Source organism: Gadus chalcogrammus, chromosome 3 (genome assembly GCF_026213295.1).
Source record: "Gadus chalcogrammus isolate NIFS_2021 chromosome 3, NIFS_Gcha_1.0, whole genome shotgun sequence".
Lineage (NCBI taxonomy): Eukaryota > Metazoa > Chordata > Actinopteri > Gadiformes > Gadidae > Gadus > Gadus chalcogrammus.
Genome location: NC_079414.1, coordinates 27304289 through 27321315, shown reverse-complemented (window position 1 = coordinate 27321315; position 17027 = coordinate 27304289). Strand labels below are relative to the sequence as shown.

At 50.0% G+C, this 17027-nt stretch overlaps 1 protein-coding gene across 2 annotated transcripts in view; it reads left to right on the top strand.

Annotated features, from left to right (window-relative positions):
- Positions 1-17027, top strand: part of nomo (nodal modulator) — a 164484-nt gene that overhangs the window by 15581 nt on the left and 131876 nt on the right. The window contains exons 23-31 of one of the 2 annotated variants that reach the window (XM_056587083.1): positions 1129-1242; positions 1662-1789; positions 2725-2866; positions 3529-3612; positions 3868-3978; positions 4517-4618; positions 5289-5408; positions 7876-7968; positions 9237-9371. In XM_056587083.1, coding sequence (XP_056443058.1) covers positions 1129-1242; positions 1662-1789; positions 2725-2866; positions 3529-3612; positions 3868-3978; positions 4517-4618; positions 5289-5408; positions 7876-7968; positions 9237-9368 — 1026 coding nt within the window. In that variant the 3' untranslated portion in view covers positions 9369-9371. Of the gene's footprint in view, positions 1-1128; positions 1243-1661; positions 1790-2724; positions 2867-3528; positions 3613-3867; positions 3979-4516; positions 4619-5288; positions 5409-7875; positions 7969-9236; positions 11599-17027 lie in introns of those variants that run through there. The other variant, XM_056587082.1, reaches the window with a different exon arrangement.

Below are 17027 nucleotides of genomic sequence, written 5' to 3'. Positions count from 1 at the left end.
TAGGAGGCGCCGGGGATCAAACCAGCGACCTTCAGGTTACCAGCCGACCCGCTCTGCCTCCTGAGCCCCATGCCGCCCACGTCGGTAGCTGCGATCCCCACGGCCTCCCAGCGAAGGAGCCTCCACCCCGATGGAGATCCACCTTCAGTGCGCTCCTGTCGTCTCGTCGCCCGTCCCCGAGCCCTCTCTCTGCGTGGGCCGGTCCGTTCTCCTGACCTCCAGACAGCCAGGGCCGTCCCCTGTCCCCGAGCCCTCTCTCTGCGTGGGCCGGTCCGTTCTCCTGACCTCCAGACAGCCAGGGCCGTCCCCTGTCCCCGAGCCCTCTCCCTGCGTGGGCCGGTCCGTTCTCCTGACCCCGCGGCCTGTAATGGAGACGGCTGGGATCCTTATCTTCTGGAGCGGCGGGGTCACGGGGAGCCCGTCTCGCTGGCTCCCTGTGTCTCCCTCGCTCTGCGTCGCCAGCCGTTGGGCCCTGGGTTTATGGTCCCTGATTGTTGGGTTGCGGCGCACGTCGATCAGATCCTGACGCGGCCTCGTGAGCCCTCGGTGAGGTCGGGGCAGGGAGGACAATGAAGGAGAGATCTTGATGTGGACCTGGCAGGGCCTGGAGAGAGGGAGCGCTTCGTGAACGGGGTTTAAAGTGAAACTCTGGAAGGCAACACGTTTATATATATCGGCACCGCTGCAAACAACAAAGTTTAGCGCTCCCTCGGCTAGACTTGTTGTGTAGCTCGTAAATTATTTTTACTGTTTAAATGCTCGTATTAACTCGCACTTAGCAATCTTTGCAAGATTTTAAAGACTCCCTTTTTAAATGATGCAATAAATATGATGAATTAAACGGCTTAAGAGATACGAGAGAGACCATTGCTCAGCGTGCGTGGGTGCGTGAGAGACAGTGCATGTGCTCTTGCGTCTGTCTGTCTGTCTGTCTGTCTCATTTAGAACCTGAGCGTGCTGTAGCTTAACCCTTGGTGTCTGTCTGTGAGAGAGAGGGAGTGAGGGGCCATTAGAACCTGAGCGTGCTGTAGCTTAACCCTTGGTGTCTGTCTGTGAGAGAGAGGGAGTGAGGGGCCATTAGAACCTGAGCGTGCTGTAGCTTAACCCTTGGTGTCTGTCTGTGTACAGATCCGGTCTGAGGATGATCAGCCACTCTCCGGCGTGCTTCTCTCTCTGAGCGGGGGCAACTTCCGGTCCAACCTGCTGACCCAGGACACCGGGGTGCTGACCTTCAACAACCTGGTACGTTCTCCTCCTCCTCCTCCTCATCGCGTTACTCTCTAAATGGCATTAACGTTATGTTTGGTTTCCTTCCACTATTAAGCCATTTGGCACATGGTTTTAATCAAAGCCCCTACCCCTCTTACGCACTTATTGTGTGGTGTACGTCCTGGCACATAATAACAGTACTTGGCATCGTGAAGCGTCTTACCCTAGCTATCTTTGTTGCATACGGGGAATGGGTTAACCTAGTGATGGTTATTGCTTGACACTTGGTCCTATGAACGTGCACCCTGGATAAAAGCGCCGGCTAAACGCCCCGATTGTAAAACCGATGTTCAGAGAACATTGCTCTACGTGGCCTGTGGACACCGGGGATCGACCCAGCGCCTCTCACCTGGGACGCCATGAACCCAACGCTCTTGTTGTGGTTCTTCCAGAGTCCGGGCCAGTACTACTTCAAGCCCATGATGAAGGAGTTCCGCTTCGAGCCCGCCTCCCAGATGATCTCTGTGGACGAGGGCCAGAACCTCAGCATCGACATCACCGGCGTCAAGACCGCCTACAGGTACCTAGAACCATCGTACTACCATACTGATACCAGCTACCTAGAACCAGCGTACTACCATAGTGATACCAGCTACCTAGAACCATCGTACTACCATAGTGGTACCAGCTACCTAGAACCATCGTACTACCATAGTGGTACCAGCTACCTAGAACCATCGTACTACCATAGTGGTACCAGCTACCTAGAACCAGCGTACTACCATAGTGATACCAGCTACCTAGAACCAGCGTACTACCATAGTGGTACCAGCTACCTAGAACCATCGTACTACCATAGTGGTACCAGCTACCTAGAACCATCGTACTACCATAGTGGTACCAGGTACCTAGAACCATCGTACTACCATAGTGGTACCAGGTACCTAGAACCAGCGTACTACCATAGTGATACCAGGTACCTAGAACCAGCGTACTACCATAGTGGTACCAGGTACCTAGAACCAGCGTACTACCATAGTGATACCAGGTACCTAGAACCAGCGTACTACCATAGTGGTACCAGCTACCTAGAACCAGCGTACTACCATAGTGGTACCAGCGTACTACCATAGTGATACCAGCTACCTAGAACCAACGTACTACCATAGTGATACCAGCTACCTAGAACCAGCGTATTACCATAGTGATACCAGCTACCTAGAACCAGTCTTTGGTCGTTCCGTTGTTTTAGCAGGTACCTAAAACCTCTTTAGAGTCGTACCGTTGGCCAGCATGATACGACCGATACAAACAGCACTGGTATCTGTTTGATAATGCTGGCCTACTTAAGCCCTTTGGGATTGAGGCAAACAATGGATTGCGACTAGAAGCACTCGGTGACTGTCATCCAGCCAGCTCTGTTATCCTGATGGCTCTCCTCTCTCTCTCTTTCTCTTTCTCTTTCTCTTTCTCTTTCTCTTTCTCTTTCTCTCTTTCTCTTTCCCCCCCCCCCAGCTGCTACGGGGCGGTCCAGTCTCTGAGTGGGGATGCAGAGCGTGACGTGGCCGTGGAGGCCGTGGGGCAGGGCGACTGCAGCCTCTACAGCGAGGACACCGTCACCGACGAGGAGGGCCGCTTCCGCCTCAGGGGCCTCCTGGTAGGGGCCCGGGGGAGAGGGGGGGGGGGGCCCATTGCGCTGGCATATGACACTCAACACGGAGCTACCTTATACTGCTAAATAGAGCTAGCTTATGGATCTAACCTATAGTGCTAAATAGAGCTAGCTTATGGATCTAACCTATAGCGCTAAAAAGAGCTAGCTTATGGATCTAACCTATAGTGCTAAATAGAGCTAGCTTATGGAGCTAACCTATAGTGCTAAATAAAGCTAGCTTATGGAGCTAAATAGAGCTAGCTTATGGATCTAACCTATAGTGCTAAATAGAGCTAGCTTATGGAGCTAAATAGAGCTAGCTTATGGATCTAACCTATAGTGCTAAATAGAGCTAGCTTATGGATCTAACCTATAGTGCTAAATAGAGCTAGCTTATGGAGCTAAATAGAGCTAGCTTATGGATCTAACCTATAGTGCTAAATAGAGCTAGCTTATGGAGCTAAATAGAGCTAGCTTATATGACTGCTCCTGACGAGCTGATGCAGTACTGAACAGCTCTTTGAGTGGCCACTGGTTAGAAAAGCGCTGTTTAAATGCAGTCCGTTTACCGTTTAACAGTTACATGCGTTTCATCTCGATGACATAATGAATAATGATTTGTAATGATGACCTAATATGTTGTGACCCCCCCCCCCCCCTCCCAGCCCGCCTGCAGGTATGTGATCCAGCTGAGGGCCGAGGGCAACGACCACATCGAGAGGGCCCTGCCCCAACACCGCTCCCTGGAGGTGAGGAGTGGTACCACGGCCCCCGGCTTCATAAACACACAGCCTGTCCACTAGACGTGAACCGGGGGGCACTTAAGGATGTTTTGTCCCTTAAAAGTAGAATCTAAATGTTTGTCTCATTCAGAGTGTCTCCTCACTAACTTGATTCTCAGGGCGCAGCCTTGATGGCTGCCAGCGTATTGATCTGAGACAGCCCTCGCATACTGACTTTGTGTGTGTGTGTGTGTGTGTGTGTGTGTGTGTGTGTGTGTGTAGGTGGGTAACAGTGACATCGAGGGGGTCAACATCATCGCCTTCCGGCAGATCAATCAGTTCGACCTGAGTGGGAACGTGGTCACGTCCCCGGAACACCTGCCCACGCTGTCGGTACGACGCCCCCCCCTGCCTCTCTCACCCCCCTCCCCACCCTGCCTCACCCCCCCCTCACCTCTTTAGCCCCGGGCTACGCTGTGTTTGGATTTGCATCCTGTCTGTTTAAATCGTTGTTCTTCCAGGTGTCCCCGTAGATTAAGCTGCTAGCCCCATGACGCAGATCCCTCCCCTCTTATGCACTTGTTGTACGTTGTACGTCCTGGCACTTAAAAATAGTATGCAGCATCGTGTAGCATATTATCCTAGCTATCTCTGTTGTGTACGGGGAATGGGTTAACCTAGTGATGGTTAGTGCTTGGCACTTGGTTCTATGAACATCCTTACTGGACCCACAGAGATAGATTGTTGTTTCTCTTTCTTCTGACAAATGGACTTATTGTAAGTTGCTCTGGATACAAGCTTCTGCTAAACATAAATGTTTGGCTCGCCTTGTGTCTGTGTAGACAGTTGTTTTTGCAGATTCCTGCAGAGTCGGGTGTAGTTTACCAACAGGTAGAGTCCTCACCGTCTGTCTGCCCCTCCTCCCTGACAGGTGAAGCTCTACCGCAGCGACAACATGGATAACCCCATCAACACCGTCTCTCTGGGACAGTCGCTCTTCTTCCACTTCCCCCCGCTGGACCGTGACGGGGAGGTAAGACATCCTCCTCCTCCTCTTGGATACCTCACCTTCATTTAGCTGACGCGTTTAAAGCCACATGAGTGCATTCCACAAGGAAGACACAACGCAGAAAGCGCAGGAATCATGGGAGTGCACGTAATTCAGCTCTATGTAAACTGCTTTGAGTGCAATATTAAAGACGAAAGAGGTGGTTCTTTATTTATATATAATGTGTATCACAGAAAAAATGAACGTTACTCATTACAATCACAGGCATAATTTAAAGTTAATCTCAACAATATAATCCAAATTGACAATCAAGTCAGAACAGAGAAGGAAGTAAGTGTTAGTGTTTGCACCGTGTACGGCACTTTGGCCAGTGAAAACTGTTGTGCCTTATAAATAAATTGTAATTACTTACTTACTAGTATTTTCATCTTGAATATTAATATGTAATCCCTCTTAAATTCTTTACTGTGTGTTTTGGTGCATAAAACATGAAATGATCTCTTCATAAATTACATGTTAACTCAACCCTCTTTTTTTCTCTCCCCCTCTCCTCTGATTGGTCCCTGGGCCTGTCCCCCTCCTCTCTCCTCTGATTGGCCGCTGGGTCTGTCCCTCTCCTCTCTCCTCTGATTGGTCCCTGGGCCTGTCCCCCTCCTCTCTCCTCTGATTGGTCCCTGGGCCTGTCCGTCTCCAGAACTACGTGCTGATGCTTCACTCCACGCTGTCGCGCTCCCAGTACGACTACAGCCTGACCCAGGTGTCCTTCGTGGCCACGGGCTACCACAAGCACGTCACCCTGACCTTCAACCCCACCGTAAGAGAGAGAGACACACACACACCTTTACACACACACACACACCTTTACACACACACACCTTTACACACACCTTTACACACCTTTACACACACGCACACCTTTACACACACACACACACACACACACACACACACACACACACACACACACACACCTTTACACACCTTTACACACCTTTACACACACACACACACCTTTACACACCTTTACACACACACACACACCTTTACACACACACACACACACACCTTTATACACACACACACCTTTACACACACACACCGTAAGACGCACACCATTACTGGCACATGCGTTTGGGGAATGAACATGAGGTTCTCTGAATGCTCTGCCCCTCTACACTGAATGAACATGAGGTTCTCTGAATGCTCTGCCCCTCTACACTGAATGAACATGAGGTTCTCTGAATGCTCTGCCCTCTACTCTGAATGAACATGAGGTTCTCTGAATGCTCTGCCCCTCTACTCTGAATGAACATGAGGTTCTCTGAATGCTCTGCCCCTCTACACTGAATGAACATGAGGTTCTCTGAATGCTCTGCCCTCTACTCTGAATGAACATGAGGTTCTCTGAATGCTCTGGCCTCTACACTGAATGAACATGAGGTTCTCTGAATGCTCTGCCCTCTACACTGAATGAACATGAGGTTCTCTGAATGCTCTGCCCCTCTACACTGAATGAACATGAGGTTCTCTGAATGCTCTGCCCTCTACACTGAATGAACATGAGGTTCTCTGAATGCTCTGCCCTCTACACTGAATGAACATGAGGTTCTCTGAATGCTCTGCCCCTCTACACTGAATGAACATGAGGTTCTCTGAATGCTCTGCCCTCTACACTGAATGAACATGAGGTTCTCTGAATGCTCTGCCCTCTACACTGAATGAACATGAGGTTCTCTGAATGCTCTGCCCTCTACACTGAATGAACATGAGGTTCTCTGAATGCTCTGCCCCTCTACACTGAATGAACATGAGGTTCTCTGAATGCTCTGCCCCTCTACTCTGAATGAACATGAGGTTCTCTGAATGCTCTGCCCCTCTACTCTGAATGAACATGAGGTTCTCTGAATGCTCTGCCCCTCTACTCTGAATGAACATGAGGTTCTCTGAATGCTCTGCCCCTCTACACTGAATGAACATGAGGTTCTCTGAATGCTCTGCCCCTCTACACTGAATGAACATGAGGTTCTCTGAATGCTCTGCCCTCTACACTGAATGAACATGAGGTTCTCTGAATGCTCTGCCCCTCTACTCTGAATGAACATGAGGTTCTCTGAATGCTCTGCCCTCTACACTGAATGAACATGAGGTTCTCTGAATGCTCTGCCCCTCTACTCTGAATGAACATGAGGTTCTCTGAATGCTCTGCCCTCTACACTGAATGAACATGAGGTTCTCTGAATGCTCTGCCCCTCTACACTGAATGAACATGAGGTTCTCTGAATGCTCTGCCCTCTACACTGGATGAACATGAGGTTCTCTGAATGCTCTGCCCTCTACACTGAATGAACATGAGGTTCTCTGAATGCTCTGCCCTCTACACTGAATGAACATGAGGTTCTCTGAATGCTCTGCCCTCTACTCTGAATGAACATGAGGTTCTCTGAATGCTCTGCCCTCTACTCTGAATGAACATGAGGTTCTCTGAATGCTCTGCCCTCTACACTGAATGAACATGAGGTTCTCTGAATGCTCTGCCCCTCTACACTGAATGAACATGAGGTTCTCTGAATGCTCTGCCCTCTACACTGAATGAACATGAGGTTCTCTGAATGCTCTGCCCTCTACACTGAATGAACATGAGGTTCTCTGAATGCTCTGCCCTCTACACTGAATGAACATGAGGTTCTCTGAATGCTCTGCCCTCTACACTGAATGAACATGAGGTTCTCTGAATGCTCTGCCCCTCTACTCTGAATGAACATGAGGTTCTCTGAATGCTCTGCCCTCTACACTGAATGAACATGAGGTTCTCTGAATGCTCTGCCCTCTACACTGAATGAACATGAGGTTCTCTGAATGCTCTGCCCTCTACACTGAATGAACATGAGGTTCTCTGAATGCTCTGCCCTCTACACTGAATGAACATGAGGTTCTCTGAATGCTCTGCCCCTCTACTCTGAATGAACATGAGGTTCTCTGAATGCTCTGCCCCTCTACACTGAATGAACATGAGGTTCTCTGAATGCTCTGCCCTCTACACTGAATGAACATGAGGTTCTCTGAATGCTCTGCCCCTCTACACTGAATGAACATGAGGTTCTCTGAATGCTCTGCCCTCTACACTGAATGCTCTGCCCCTCTACACTGAATGAACATGAGGTTCTCTGAATGCTCTGCCCCTCTACACTGAATGAACATGAGGTTCTCTGAATGCTCTGCCCTCTACACTGAATGCTCTGACCCTCTGTACTGTGAATAAGCTGCATGTGTTCTCCCCCCAGCACAAAGTGCCTGACCAGGACATCGCCCAGGGCTCGTACATCGCTCTGCCCCTCACCCTGCTGCTGCTGCTGGCCGCCTACAACCACGAGAAGGTGAGGCAGAGCTAGATAAGGAGCCCACGCTCACACGCAGAGCGGCTGCCACGCTCACACGCAGAGCGTCTGCCACGCTCACACGCAGAGCGTCTGCCACGCCCTAGGCTCCTCTGAAGGGGTCGCTCCCGCTTCTGCAGACAAGGCGAACACGTCTGAGGGCGTTGGTGTCAACTAGAAGACGTGTAGGGCTGCTCGATTATGGGAAAAAACATAACCACAATTATTTTGGTTAATATTGAAATCCCGGTTATTCACATGATTATTTTTGAGTTTTAAAACATGTTGTATTTATTCAGCATGTCTCTAACAAAAACAACGTTGTAACTGAGGTCATTGAAATTTCGCCTTTAAAAAAAATACTCAAAATGGGCAAAAAGAAAATGTTTGAATCTAAAATGATATGCAGATATGTATCCAGCTGTTCTGCCCTTTCAATAAAACCTAAAAAAAAAAAACATTAAAAAAAAGTCAAAAAACACGATTATGATAGTTTTGTTATCGTTTGACGCTAAAATCAATATCGTGATCAAAATTCGATTACCAATCGGCCAGCCCTAAGATGGTGTTCAGATTGAGTTTGACGGAGGAAGTGCCCGACGCGGTCACGCGTTTGAAATGTTGTCTATGTCTATATTTCAAACGATGCATGCCTCGTCCCTAACGCCTCCACTAACGTGTGGAGGGCGGTCTTAACCTCAGAAGGTCCACAGCATGTAGGAGCTGCTCTGCTGGGGCGCAGCGGCTTCAGATTTGCATTTTAGGAAGTATCGGGGCAATCTCCGATGCGCCGATCCGATGCTAACACATGACTAGCTAGTCCGATGCTAACACGTGACTAGCTAGTCCGATGCTAACACGTGACTAGCTAGTTCGATACCAACACGTGACTAGCTAGTTCGATACCAACATGTGACGAGCTAGTCCGATCCCATCACGTGACTAGCTAGTACCAGCAACCAAGACTGAAAAACATCTATGCTCATGCTTGACTACAAGAATACAAATCTATTATTATAATTATATATTATAAATGTACATTATCTAGTTCTGGAAAAAAAAAGTGTCTACCGTAAGTGAAGCGACTTTACATCACTGTCATCGTCAGAGAACCCTTCATATTAGAACGAGCGCCGTTAGTCGTTACAACACTAGAAGCTGTATCGTGTATACTCGGTATCGGCCGATACTCAAGGGCCCGAGGTCACGCCTCCTCCCTGCCCTGTGCCTGATCCCCGGGTCTCCCGGTTCTCCTGGTTCTCCTGCAGGTCATCCCCATGCTGCTGCAGCTGGTGAACCGCGTGCAGGGCGTCCGCAGCATGGCGACGGCCGGGGGCGACAGCGCCTCCCTGGACGAGGCCAAGCGGCAGGCCAAGAGACAGAAGACCCGCCGCACTTAGGGGGCGTGTGTGTGTGTGTGTGTGTGTGTGTGTGTGTGTGTGTGTGTGTGTGTGTGTGTGTGTGTGTGTGTGTGTGTGTGTGTGTGTGTGTGTGTGTGTGTGTGTGTGTGTGTGTGTGTGTGTGTGTGTGTGTGTGTGTGTGTGTGGAGGATCCGATGCTGAACGATACGGCTCCGTCCAACACGACTCCAAATGGAGTCTGAAGAAGTCGGGCCGTTCTCCACAGGGAGTCGGTAGCGATGTGTGTTTGTTTTGTGTGTCTAGGACGGCAGGGAGGGGAGGGGGTCGTCGAGGTGGACTTGAGGCCCGGTGTTAAGCCCCTCCCCGCGCAGTACCGCTGCTCACCACCCAGACGCTGCGGCCAATCGAATTAGAAAAGAACCAGTCCGTCGCGTTTTTTGCAAATTCCGTTATTAAAACGCGTCCGACTGCATCTGTACTCTCCACTGTCTCGCTCTCTCTCGCTCTGTCTCTCGCTCTGAACACGCGTTTTCTTATAGAACGTGTCCATATTTTTTATCATACAATATGAGCCATTTTTATACATTAATAATTTATTTAGGTCAACCAACGTTTTCTGTTTGTTTGCTCGTGTTTCGGAGGAGCTGGACTGATCCGGTTTATGTTATATCGTGAGGACCTATGTGTTGGCGGGGGACTATGCACATTTTTTTACTGTGGAGGAAAAGCGATTCACTTTCAGTTCAATTCATACAAGATGTCACTATTCTGTTGAAACACTCTAAATAGATTCAAAATGTTGTGATTATTATTAGTGATATTGATGTGCACGGAGACGACGAGGTGTCCTGACCGAGTGCTGAATTGAGCGGTAAAGTGAACTGAGTGTGTTCATAAGACCTCCAGGAGCAGAGCTCCATTAGCAGAGCAGCGAGCGAAGCTCTGACCTTCCTCAGTCGAGGTAAACAAGCACTCAGCCGGTGTGAGCGATCTGTGGCGCTTCTAAACAAGTTGTTGAGTGCATCTACAGGATGTAGGGAAGAGGGCTGGGTTCAGGAAGAAGAGAGAAATGATCTTAAAGTACAGGTGTTTTTGTAGGGGTTATAGGGAGTAACATTGATGTTTGATTAATTTATTAACATTTTTTTTCCACTCTGATGTGAATGATGATGAGCTCTATGCGTGTTTATGTTGATTTCTATTGATTTATTAAAGCAGTGTTGACACTAAATCTGAAGAGTGCCCCGCTACATTAAAACCCACCATTAATTAATTAAATTAAGTTTATTTTAGAAGGTTTGACTGGACTTCAATTCTAAAAAATGTCAAAGGTGCCAGTGAGACTTCCAAAAGCGTAAAATATTCCACTGGTCGTTGTAATGCACTGTAAAGACCGTGGACCAATTTGACAATTAATCAATCCTTTCAGAGTCGCCGTCGAAGGCAAACTCTGTAAAGGACACTTATGCCGCTTTTCCACTGCATGGTACCAGCTCGACACGACTCGACTCGACTCGACTCAGCTCGCCTTTTTTGCGTTTCCACCGCGATCTAGTACCTCAAGTGGCTGCTTTTTCTAGTACCGCCTCGCTCTAGGTTCCAAGCGGCTGAGCCGATGCTAAAAGGTGACGTCGGCAGACGGCCGGCCACTGATTGGCCAGAGAGTGTGACGAAGTCACGAGAGCGACATGGCAACCATGCTGGTAACGATAGAACAGCCATAGTAGCGCCGCAGCCAACATATTCCACTTCTTCAACATGCCAGCTAATAATACGAACACGAATACCATCGCATCGATGTTCTCCATTGTTGTTATGTGGGTTCTGTCCATGTGTGGGTTACGTAGGTGTTGTTTGCGTCGCGTACAAAAATACGTCACGGCCCTTTCGCGCAGACGACCCCGCCCACGTCCCGGAGGTACTATTTGCGGTGGAAAAGCACCCGCGCTGCTACCGTGTCGAGTCGTGTCGAGTCGTGTCGTGTCGAGTCGAGCTACATGTGCGGTGGAAAAGCGGCATTAGGTTTTTCTCTTTATTTTATTTTTCATTTTTTTCAGCTAGTGTTGAATTGCCAGGCGCTGATTGGCCGGCCTGTAAGGCAGAATGACGTGAGGAGGTAGATTCTTGTCAATCAGCATCTGTTCATTTTCCAAATGTTCTAAATAAAATCGTACTAAAGTAAGCGGTTGTGTTCAGTGTTTGTCTCTAGGGGGCACTGTCATGTTGGACGCTAACGTTCCTGTGTTTTTAAGTAGACGTGTGCACGCAGCCATTCTGGGTAACGGTATTTAATATCAGAAACCCACACTTTATACAACAATCATGCAAAATTGTAAGCAAATATTTTCCTTGTTTATTTTCCAGGTCACATTTTTTTAAGTGACCTTAAAAATTATTTCCACTTCTCCAACAGCCATATCTAATATTTTAATACTACCTTTTTATTCAGTGGAAGTGTTGACATTGTAGATAGCATCCCGGGCGTCCGGTTCTCCGGCGTAAACAGCAGGTGGTCTCTTAGTACAGACAATTAGCCAATTGAGCAGCTAACCGTCTGGACCCGGGCGTTACATAACTAGCTAACCAGTTAACCGTCTGGACCCGGGCATTAACATAACTAGCTAACCAGTTAACCGTCTGGACCCGGGCATTAACATAACTAGCTAACCAGTCAACCGTCTGGACCCGGGCATTAACATAACTAGCTAACCAGTTAACCGTCTGGACCCGGGCATTAACATAACTAGCTAACCTGTTAACCGTCTGGACCCGGGCATTAACATAACTAGCTAACCAGTCAACCGTCTGGACCCGGGCATTAACATAACTAGCTAACCTGTTAACCATCTGACAAACCTTCCTACAGGAAACTAGCACTGGTGTTCGGGCTGCCCAGCCCCCTCACTGCCCCTCATTGCCCCCCCCACTGCCTCTCTGCCTGGGGACTCCAGTTATTGCAGGACAGAGGATCAGGAAGGGAGGAGGAAATTGGACCAAAATGGTGCTGGGGCTGTCAGACGCTGGAAGGGGAGGGGGCGGGGGCGGGGGTGAAGTGTGTTGTAATTATAGACGCCACCTGTTTTTTGTTTTGTGTGTGTGTGTGTGTGTGTGTGTGTGTGTGTGTGTGTGTGTGTGTGTGTGTGTGTGTGTGTGTGTGTGTGTGTGTGTGTGTGTGTGTGTGTGTGTGTGTGTGTGTGTGTGTGTGTGTGTGTGTGTGGCCAGTGTTCCCCCCGCCCAGACTCTGAGGAGGTGATCTGTGTCCATACGAGCTTGTAGCCCACCCTTGTGGGTTGTGTTATTCGGAGGCTACACCTCGCACCACAGCTGATCTGCTCCTGCTGTGTCCCTGCCCACCCAGGGTCCCTCGCTCGCCCTCTCAGACGCAGAGAGAGAGAGTGTAAAGCACCCCATTAAGAGAGTCACTCCTGGTGCGTCCTCGTTAGAAGTGGTTTTAAGGTCGTAGAGAGTTGCCGTGTGAACCAATAGAATCTGAGTAGAATCTTTGCTTCTTCTGAGTGTGTGTGTGTGTGTGCATGTGTTTGAGTATGTATGTATGTGTGTGTAAGCGTTTGTCTTTCTCTGTGTGTGCAAATGTTTATTAGTGTGTGTGTGTGTGTGTTTGATAGGGCATGTGTGTGTGTGTGTGTGTGTGTGTGTGTGTGTGTTTGATAGGGCATGTGTGTGAGTGTGGTTGTGTGAGTGTGTGTGTGTGCAGGCTCCCACCTGCCAGCCAACACATGTGGCCCCTATACCGTTTATATGCAGACACCGTGGGGCCCCTGATTACCTCGGGTCCTTCAACCCCCTTCATCATAATGTCTCCTCCTCCAGCGTGTCCCTGACCTCCTCCCCCCCCCCCCCCCCCCCCTCCACCTCCTCCTCCTCCAGCAGATGTTCCCGCCTCCACCTCCTCCACCTAACCCCCCCTCTGGAGGTCAATGGCTGATCTGCTGCCCTCCACTCAGCGCCATCCACAGCCACACGTACACACACATAAACGCACAAACACACACGCACACACACATTCAATCAAACACACATACACACAGGCACACACACACGACCATCCAAACAAACACACACACACACACACAGACACTCAAACCCCTGATTGATGTGGTCGGGCTCCAGCCGGTCTGTGGGCCGCGATGACATCAGAGTTCAGAGCCCCTCCCACTCAGGTCTCCGGCGGGGGCGACGACGCCGGCTCACTGCGGCCACATGGGCCTAGAGGGGGGGGGCCCACGACAGGAGCCCTGCACCCAGGGCTGGGCCGGGCTCCTGCAGCCTGTCTCTCTCCCTCTCTGCCTCTCTGTCTCTCTCTGTCTCTCTCTGTCTGTCTCTCTCTCTCTCTCTGCCTCTCTGCCTCTCTCTCTCTCTCTCTCTCTCTCTCTCTCTCTCTCTCTCTCTCTCTCTGTCTCTCTCTGTCTCTCTCTCTCTCTCTGTCTCTGTCTCTGTCTCTGTCTCTGTCTCTGTCTCTCTGTCTCTGTCTCTCTCTCTCTGTCTCTCTCTCTCTGCCTCTCTGCCTCTCTGCCTCTCTGCCTCTCTGCCTCTCTCTCTCTCTCTCTCTCTCTCTCTCTCTCTCTGTCACTGTCACTGTCTCTCTCTGTGCTGCTGCTCTGATCAGAAGAGCCTGACCACAGCGGAGGAGGAAGAGTCAAGTATCTGTGTGTGTATGACTGTGTGTGTGTGTTTGACTGTGGGAGTGATCCACTGGCGTTGCTGAAGTCCTTGAGCAATGTCAGTCAGTGAAGGATGACAACGGGTTGACAACGTGTGTGTGTATCCGTGCACATTTGTGTGTGTGTGTGCATGCACGTTTGTGTTCATTTCGTGTGTTGATGTCTGTGTGTGTGTGTGTGTACGTTTTGTTTGTAGATGTGTGTGTGTGTGTGTGTGTGTGTGTGTGTGTGTGTGTGTGTGTGTGTGTGTGAAGGTATCCATAGAGACCAGCAGCAGGAGCCTCAAAGACCTTCCAGACGGGGTCTGCTGCCCCTCCGTGCCCCGGCCCTGATGGCAGCATCCTGCAGGTGAGCTCAGGACGTTGCATCACTAGGCCAAGGCTACGCTAGCAGGACGCTACGCTAGCAGCCCGCTACGCCAACAGCCCGCTAATTAACACGCCGCTACGCTAGCAGCTCGCTAACGCTAACACGCCGCTACGCTAGCAGCCTGCTACGCTAGCAGCCTGCTACGCTAGCAGCCAGCTACGCTAGCAGCTCGCTAACACTAACACGCCACTATGCTAACAACCCGCTACGCCAGCAGACCGCCAACACTAAAACGGCGCTACGCTAGCAGCCTGCTACGCTAGTAGCGGTAAGTGTTTTTCGTAGGCGGAATCCAGGAAAATCATGAATATTAATGAGGGGATAGCCAGAGATTATCCAATCACGTTGGTTTAAATCCCTGATCCAATCCAAAAAGGCTAAAATCCGTCACGTGACCGCAGGGAAGGTAACTTAAATTGTAATGTATATTACTAACGTTAGTCAGACGCATTTGTGTAACTTAGACTCCAGACAGAGGTCAGGCTAGCAGACGGAGGTCGGGCTAGAAGACAGAGGTCGGGCTAGCAGACAGAGGTCGGGCTAGCAGACAGAGGTCGGGCTAGCAGACAGAGGTCGGGCTAGCAGACAGACGTCGGGCTAGCAGACAGACGTCGGGCTAGCAGGCTAGCAGACAGAGGTCGGGCTAGCAGACAGACGTCGGGCTAGCAGACAGACGTCGGGCTAGCAGGCTAGCAGACAGACGTCGGGCTAGCAGACAGAGGTCGGGCTAGCAGGCTAGCAGACAGAGGTCAGGCTAGCAGACAGACATCAGACCAGCACCACACAGAGTCAGTGAGGACGGACTCCAGCCCCTCACTCTCTAGTTGTCTCCTAACCCCTGGTGGGGCTAGCGGTGGACCCAGCAGCGTTCTGCCTGGTGATGAGCAGAATGAAACCAGTTATGACTAGTCACCACCGCCCCAGAGTGCTGAGCAGCGGGAGGAAGTGACACGTGGGTTTTGATTAACACACCATTTCTGATAATGGCATTCATTAGGCCAGCAATTAGCTCGTCGACCGCGGCTCCGGTTTTAATTGGGTGTTGATGTGGCCCTTTGTGTGTGTGTGTGTGTGTGTGTGTGTGTGTGTCAGTACCTGTGTGTTTCTGTTTTGTAAGGCTTTCACCAAGTCTCTGTTGACCCCAATTTTGGTCGCTGTCTTTTTGTAGTTTCGTTGTGACTCTGCCCTCCCCTCCCCTGATGCATTTACCTCACATTTATTCTCTCTCTCTCTCTCTCTCTCTCTCTCTCTCTCTCTCTCTCTCTCTCTCTCTCTCTCTCTCTCTCTCTCTCTCTCTCTCTCTCTCTCTCTCTCTCTCTCTCTCTCTCTCTCTCTCTCTCTCTCTCTCTCTCTCTCTCTCTCTCTCTCTCTCTCTCTCTCTCTCTCTCTCTCTCTCTCTCTCTCTCTCTCTCTCTCTCTCTCTCTCTCTCTCTCTCTCTCTCTCTCTCTCTCTCTCTCTCTCTCTCTCTCTCTCTCTCTCTCTCTCTCTCTCTCTCTCTCTCTCTCTCTCTCTCTCTCTCTCTCTCTCTCTCTCTCTCTGTGTGTGTGTGTGTATTCCTCAATTACAAATACTGCAATGTGTTTGAGTGCATGAGAGAGAGAGACCCCTCTGATGCGTTCCCTCCAGACCGTCTCCATTGTGTTCTCAGCGAATACAAGAACGAGTTCACGCTCAAACGGAGGAACAGCTTTGTGCCGAGGAACAGAAGCCCCGGTCCCCCTTCAGACGGATCAGAGCGGCTGCTGATCGTTAGCCTCGTTAGCTGATGGCTAACGAGGCGTTAACGAAGCCCGGCCCCCGCGGCGCCGGGGGTCAAACTGGCAACCGCTGGGATCAGAGGAGCACTGCCAGCGGGCCCTGGCGGCTCGCCGACCAGAGGCAGCATGGCTGACCCGTCTGTCTGCTCGGGCACAGTGGAGTTTCTCTGCTGCATTAATCGTTAATCTTTCACCCTTCTCATGATACCAGTGTGGACTTGTACAACCAACTCCTCTCTGGGAGTCAGACACACATCACCGTCCAGCTGGTCTGTGTAATGGGAGCACTGGGAGTCAGACACACATCACCGGCCAGCAGAGTGTAGTTCTGGTCTGTGTGCTGGGAGCACTGGGAGTCACACACCGGTCTCACTCCCACCACTCGCATGCAGGGACCTGCTTGAGGAGTCCTAAAATAAGTACAAAACTACCGTCGCATTGAAGTGGGAATCTAGCAGGAAGGGGGATGTATTCCTCTCTGGATCACACTTTGTCATGAAGATTCCCTCCGTTAAAAATACCTGCAAAAAAAACAACCACTGCAGTCGGAATCTATCCAAGAAGAGGTTTGTTAGAATTCACATCAAATCAAACCACTGCTCACCGAATTAACCAGAGGAATCTCCCTCACCACCAACACATAGTTTCTAGTTTAATTTACATTTACATGTACATTCAGGGCATTTAGCAGACGCTTTTATCCAAAGCGACTTACAATAAGTCCATTCGTCAGAAGAAAGAGAAACGCAATATATCTCTGTGGGTACAGTAAGGATAGAATCATATGCCAAGACCTACAAATCGCTAGGCTAACCCATTCCCCGTATACAACAGAGATAGCTAGTATAAGACGCTACACAATGCTAAGTACTATTTTTAAGTGCAAGGA